Source organism: Terrapene carolina, unplaced genomic scaffold (genome assembly GCF_002925995.2).
Source record: "Terrapene carolina triunguis isolate 2854851 unplaced genomic scaffold, T_m_triunguis-2.0 Scaffold96, whole genome shotgun sequence".
Lineage (NCBI taxonomy): Eukaryota > Metazoa > Chordata > Testudines > Emydidae > Terrapene > Terrapene triunguis.
The window spans coordinates 69,372,360-69,379,161 of record NW_020664447.1 but is presented as its reverse complement, the minus strand read 5'-3'; the positions used below and the strand labels follow the sequence as shown (position 1 = coordinate 69,379,161).

At 48.4% G+C, this 6,802-nt stretch overlaps 1 protein-coding gene across 1 annotated transcript in view; it reads left to right on the top strand.

The window, feature by feature from the left end:
* Window positions 1–611: 611 nt before the first annotated feature.
* Window positions 612–6,802, top strand: part of PTPN21 (protein tyrosine phosphatase non-receptor type 21) — a 62,039-nt gene continuing 55,848 nt past the window's right edge. Inside the window, exon 1 of the mRNA XM_026651414.1 lies at window positions 612–811. Coding sequence (XP_026507199.1) covers window positions 632–811 — 180 coding nt within the window. The 5' untranslated portion in view covers window positions 612–631. The remainder of the gene's footprint in view (window positions 812–6,802) is intronic.

Sequence of the window (6,802 nt, the reverse complement as noted above, 5' to 3'; positions counted from 1 at the left end):
CTTACCAAAGGTCATTCCAAGAGTCCGTTGCAAACCAGGAATCTTTGTTCCTGTTTCACTGTTGTAGACCATACACCTCTCTCTCTCTCTCTCTTTCTCTCGGAGGAGAAAATCGTTAACCATGTAGATTTAGCAACAGAGGGTCCTGTGGCACCTTTAAGACTAACAGAAGTATTGGAGCATAAGCTTTCGTGGGTGAATGCCCAAGACGCAAGTCTTGCGTCTGATGAAGTGGGCATTCACCCACGAAAGCTTATGCTCCAATACTTCTGTTAGTCTTAAAGGTGCCACAGGACCCTCTGTTGCTTTGTACAGATTCAGACTAACACGGCTACCCCTCTGTTACATGTAGATTTAGAAAATGTAAGTTTGTTTGTGGATTTCCTATGTTTCCAATTCCCCTTTCAGGTAAATCACTTCTGGACTCTCTCCCTTCTCCTTGTTAGAGCTGCTGTGGAAACTCCCTCCAGTTAGAGCTTGGTGGAGGACCTGCTCTTCTTGAATGGCTGCTGCTGCCGCTGCTGGTTGATTGGCAGGATACTTCAGGGCTCCTTATTGCTTGGGAGAAGACTGCTACTTCCCTTCATTTTCCAGCGTGGTGATAGCTTTTCATCACTGTCTGTGGGGAAAGATGCCGTTACCTTTTGGGCTCAAATTGAAACGAACTCGACGTTACACAGTGTCCAGCAAGAGCTGCTTGGTGGCCCGCATCCAGCTGCTCAACAATGAATTTGTGGAGTTCACTCTTTCTGTGGAGAGCACCGGCCAGGAAAGTCTGGAAGCTGTGGCTCAGAGACTCGAACTGCGGGAGGTAAGAAAATTGGCAACTTCTCTAGCCATCCCTTTAAAGAGGTTACCCACTACAGTGATTCCCTATCATTTTAGACCAGTGGTTTTTAACCTTTTTTCGTTTGTGGACCCCTAAAAAATTTTGAATGGTGGCGTGGACCCCTTTGGAATCTTAGACATAGTCTGCAGACCCCTGGTTGAGAACCACTGTTCTGTGATAATGACAACCTTTTATGGACCCCTTAGACATAGTCCGTTGATGCCAGGTTGGAACCACTGTTTTAGATAACTATGCTACTTTACCAAATTCTCTCCTGTACCAGCCACCCCAGCATGTTCCTTCAATAGTGAATGCTCTGATCCACAGTGCAACTTGGATGGCTTCAAAATCCAGTCTCACAATTTATGTTGTAGGGTTAGACTAGAGAATGGGATGTGGACAGCAGCAATGCACCATGTTTCAACCCACAAGCCTAAAGTGCTGGCCAAAAGGACAATAGTTGTCACTTCTTGTACAGTGCTGCGAATATTGTCAGAGTTTAAGACAGGTAATGACCATTCCTGCCTGAATAGATCATAACAGAGGGATACAGGAAGTAGTGGGCGATTTGGAGGCAGGTGTTAATTTAGAATCTTATTTTTTCCCCCCTTTTAATCAGTTTATAGAGCTTACCTCTTTCTTAAAGAACCACTTCTTTCATGTATTTGAATGAGTGGGGTCTCAGGGCACTGGTGCTGTGCAAAAAAGCACCAGTGCTCATGGGCGGGTGCGTGAACCGCCGGCTTGGGGAGGTTAGTCCCCATCCCCGACTGTTCTGTCCGAGGCCCCGCCCCTTCCATCCCACCCCCCACCAGAGGTGCCGCTGCACCCACCTCCCAACACCACCGCGGCCACCAGCCCAGTCCCACGGCTACTCCCCCAGCCCCAAAGGAATGCCAGGAGGGCAGGGGCGCGGCCCCAGCCTCCCCAGCCAGGAGGGTGGGGGTGGGCAGCTGCTGGCTGCAGCCTCCTCAGCTCCGGAGTGCAGGAAGGCGGGTGGAGCGGAGCACTGGGGGGTTGGAGCCAGAGGACTGGAACCGCATGCCGGGAGCATCACGGCAGGGGGTGGGGTCACGCCTGGGTGTTTAGGGAGGCAAAGTCTATGCGACCCACCGCCCATGCCAGCGCTAATACATGTACTGTGGACTGGGTATGTGCAAATACACTCATGGTATGTATAAGCTAGACCAGGGGTTCTCAAATGTCATTGCCCTGCAGCCCCCTTCTGACAACAAAAATTACTACATGACCCCAGGAGGAGGGACTGACACCTGAGCCTGCACAAGCCTGACGTCCCCTGGGCGGGGGGGCCCAAAGCCTGAGCCCCACTGCCCCAGGTGGGGGGCCGAAGCCCATGGGCTTCAGCCCCAGGCTGGGGGCCTGTCATTTGAGCCCTGCCACCCAGGGCTGAAGCCCTCCGGCTTTGACCCTGGCCCTGGGCAGTGGGGCTTGGGCTTCGGCCACAGGCCCTAGCAAGTCTAATGTCAGCCTTGGTAACCCCATTAAAATGGGGTTGTGACCCACAGTTTGAGAACTGCTGAGCTAGATAGTTGAGCTAGCAGATGGCCCATTAAATGCATAGTTGGCCAGGTGCAGATGCTTGACTTCAACTAAAAGTCAGAGTATTTGCATACACAAATTAGTTTTGAAAAGAAGGTTAAACATTTTGGAGAACTCTCTAGTAACTCAGATTTATCTCTGTCCCACACAAATCTGATGATGTTCCCTCTTTTGTATTTTGATTTATCTACACCTGAAGTGCTGAATTGTGAAACTGGGCTTATAGAATCCTTACCTAAGTAGAACCTTTGTTCACACAGATCTCTTTTTAAAGGGAAACATTTATTATTGTTGTAACTCCATTAGTTTGTCTGGTGGTAGGAGAGATGAATTTGACCCCAAGGGCTGGATGCTGTTGACACAATTTGGAAATTGGCACACATCCCAGTCCAACTCCTTGCTGTATCCATGTATTGTGTATTTTGTACTGCACTCATCTGACTTTTTGTTTGGGGGTGGGGGGGGGGAAACAAAATATAAACTAGAAAATGTACAAGACAAAAATGGGTATATGTTGCACCGTAGTACTAGAAAAGAGATGCCTCTGAATACTGCTTTGTATAAGAGACAAACCCCCAGACTGCAGTACACAACAAAAATAGAAGAGCAAGCTGGAAAGGCTATAGGATTACTCTGTTTAGTTAATTAATAACTTGTTGATTTTTCCAAAATATTGAATTTCCAATTTCAAGCAGCTTCAATAACTATTGAGCAAACAAATTTAGGGCTCAGTCCTGCAGACAGTTACTGTTGTGCACAGCATTAATTACTTTAGAACTGCTCATGGTATTAAGCATTATACAATAGCAAATGTTTGCAGAAATGGCCTCGTATTCTGTATTAAAAATGTTTTGATAAACATAAGAAAACCCCAGTACAAATCATTGACTTATTAGCACTTGTTTACTGTCAGATCCATTAACTTCCATCTGCCTTCTTGTAGTTTGCCATCAGTTGTCTTTTTAAACTTTTATTCTTCAAAATTTAATATACCACATACTTTTCTGCAGCAGTTATTAATTCATTGTCTTGTGTTCTCACCATGCTATATTGTGCCGGAGGGAAAAAAAATACTACAAAAGTAGTTCTATTGGGATAGTGCCAGTCTATACTGTAGCAGGCTGTGTATCTGTTCTTTAGTGCTGATGGTTGAGTGTGTGTGTTAGTGGAGTTTGGTGATATCTGAAAATAGACTAAATTGACAATCAGAGCCAATTTACAGTAGCAGGTGGAGATCTTATTATATCTAGTTTGAAAAGGGTAGTGTCATGGGCTTGATCTCCCACAGCAACCTTTTGGGGTGGGGCAGAGCCCTGTGCTTCAGTCCTCAGCACCTAAGCAGTCATCAGCACAAGTCTAGATGTGGGAACCTCTGACCGAGTCCCAGGGGAGTCTACTCCTTCTGGGGCTCTTGTAGGTACCCAACATGACAAAGGAAAGCAAACAAACTACTGGAAGCTGACAGCAGGCCATCTTCCTGCAAGGGGCTTCCAGCAGTCTGTAACACAGTTCAGCACCCTCAGGCAAGTCACTGACAGGAGTTCTAAACCAGCCATTCAGGATCTGACCCACCTTCTGTTCAGGAGGCTCAGATTGACCACCATGGCCATGCAAGCAGGCTTTGTCCTTAGCTGCTACACTCGCCAAAAGCTGAGGATAGGAGGTCTGTTCTCCTCGCAGCACTGCACCCAACTGAGCTGGGCTTCCCACCCCCCGACCTTTTTTTTAAAATTTTCTTTTATTAAGGCCCTTCCTCCAGGCCTGAGGTGCCTTGCAGATACAGTGGGGAAGGGCTGCTTGCGTTGATAAATGCTCTTCTTGTCCAGTGCAGGATTTGTGTACTCCATCACACGTAGGCACTGTCTACCCTGCCTGACCTAGTCACACTTATCAAACCATTTACCTGATGCTGGAGTGTCAGGGCAGGGGGGTGTTGTGTACAAGGCTGGCAGTTCCGCCTAGTGGCTATACTCTTATGTTACCCAACGGCGAGAGTCTGGTTGCTTTGCACAACATCTAGAGTCGGTGGCTGGAGTTAGGGGAACCCAGACCCACTCTGCAAGATGCCACTGATAATTTATTAATGTATTAAGGACCCTCAAGTCCATCAACATTGATGGGAATTGAGGGTGTTCAGTACCTTGTAAGATCATGCCTGTTGAATGGGGTGTTAGTTACTACCATGAAAAGTAGCAACATCAGAAAGTGGTTCAGATATTGTATAAGGGATATGCATATATGATGCCTGAATTATGCATGCAACCTTAACAAAGCCTTTTGCAACAAGTTTTTTTAAAAATCTATATATTACAAAGGGCAAAGAGTCAAATAGTATGATTCCTGAATTTTTCATTCACTTCCTGTTAACTTCATTGCATTATTTACTTACTGTATACAGGATTCTGAGAAACAGCTTTAGGATTTTGCGTTAATACTGTATTTTTTAACTGTAATGGAGGTAATGTCATTAAAATATCAATGTTTAAATCATAATGTGCATCACTAGACACTGGCTTTTACCAATTCCAGCCTCTATATTAGCAAGGTAGTATGGTGTACTGGTTAGAGCACAGAACTAGGAATCGGGAGACTTGAGTCTGTTGTTGACTTCATCTGTTGACCTGTTATAAACTTAAAAAAATAATAAAAATTTACTGAGGAGAATATCTTGTGGTATTCCCAGAATGTGAATCAGAGGCAACATAAATATAATCCCGCTCTCTTAATCACAGACCCTGGGCAAGAAGCCAAGTCAAAAACATGCCTTCATTAAATTCGCCCTTAATCGTGCTTCAGTGAGACTATCCTGAGGCTGCTAAAAGAGGGGATATAATGAAAACCTAGGACCTTTGTTTATCACAAGAGACAGTCCCAGTCTTGCAGATCTGAAAAAGGATCAAGTGCTGTGGTTGTGAAGCTGTTGACTGCAAACAGGATTAAAGTTGTGTGTGTGTACGCACATTTGCACATGGCATGCATCTGTGGCACGAATGTGAGCAAAAGACATTCTAAACCAGAAACACCTTTTAAATGTTAATGCTATTAACCGTCTTCAAGGAAGTTGAGGGAATTTTTAAGAATAAACTCTTTGATTTTTTTTTTCTTTATTTCCGTTATGATTATGAAATTTCTCTTTCAAAATGAAAAATGAAGGGGCAAATCCTGCTGGTCTTGCACAAGTAGAGTCGGTTGTCACTGGAGTTATTTGTGTGAGTGAGGTGAATATTTGGCCCCAAGTTCTGAAAACACTGTGACAAGGGAGTCTATCAAAAGCTGATGAGAAATTCCTGGAGAGGGTTGGAAGTTGGCACATGCCTTTATTTATTCATGTATTTATCTTGGGTCTGGACAGGGTGGCCAACTTTCTAATCGTACCAAACCGAACACCCTAGCCCCGCCCCTTCCCTGAGGCCCTGCTTGTTACATTCCCCCTCCCTTGGTGGCTCACTCTCCCCCACCCTCACTCACTTTCACTGGGTTGGGGTGCGGGAGGGGGTGAGGGCTCTGGGGTGGGGCTGGGGATGAGGGGTGCAGGAGGGGGCTCCAGGCTAGGGGGTGGGGCTGAGGGATTCAGAGTGTGGGAGGGGGCTGCAGGTTGAGGCAGGGCGTTGGGGTGCAGAAGGGGGCGCGGGCTCTGGGCTGAGGGTGTGGGATCTGGGGTGGGGCGGGGGATGAGGGGTTCAGGGTGTAGGAGGGGGCTCTGAGCTGGGGCAGGAGGTGAGGGCTCTGGCTGGGGGTGCGGGTTCTGGGGTGGGCCCAAGGACGAGGGGTTTGGGGTGCAGGAGGGGGCTCCGGGTTTGGGGGAGCTCAGGGCTGGGGAAGGGGTTGGAGCTTGGGGTTGGGGCGTGGGCTTACCTCGGTCAGCGGTGCAGTGGGGCTAAGGCAAACTCCCTGCCTGTCCTGGCACCGCACTGCGCCCCAGAAGCGACGGGCAGGTCCGGCTCCGTGCACTGGTGGGGGCCAGGAGGCTCCGTGCACTGCTCTCGCCACAGGCACCACCCTCGCAGCTCCCATTGGCCGCGGTTCCTGGCCAGTGGGAGTGCAGAGCCAGTGCTCAGGGTGGGGACAGCGCGTGGAGCCCCATTTCCACCCTCCCCCCCCCCCCCAGGAGCCAGACCTGCTGGCTGCTTCCGGGGCACAGAGTGGTGCCAGAACAGATAGGGACTAGCCTGCCTTATCCCTGCAGCACCGCTGACCGAACTTTTAACAGCCTGGACGGCGGTGCTGACTGGAACCGCCAGGGTCCCTCTTCGACCGGGCATTCTGGTTGAAAACTGGACATCTGGCAACCCTATGTCTGGAGGGAGAGAGGAAGCTTTTGCGAACAGGGGCTGCTAACAGGGAGTTTCGCAAGGGAGTTCTCCAGGTGAAGGAGGAGCAATACAGCACCCTTTTGGGGTAAGTGACTGTCTG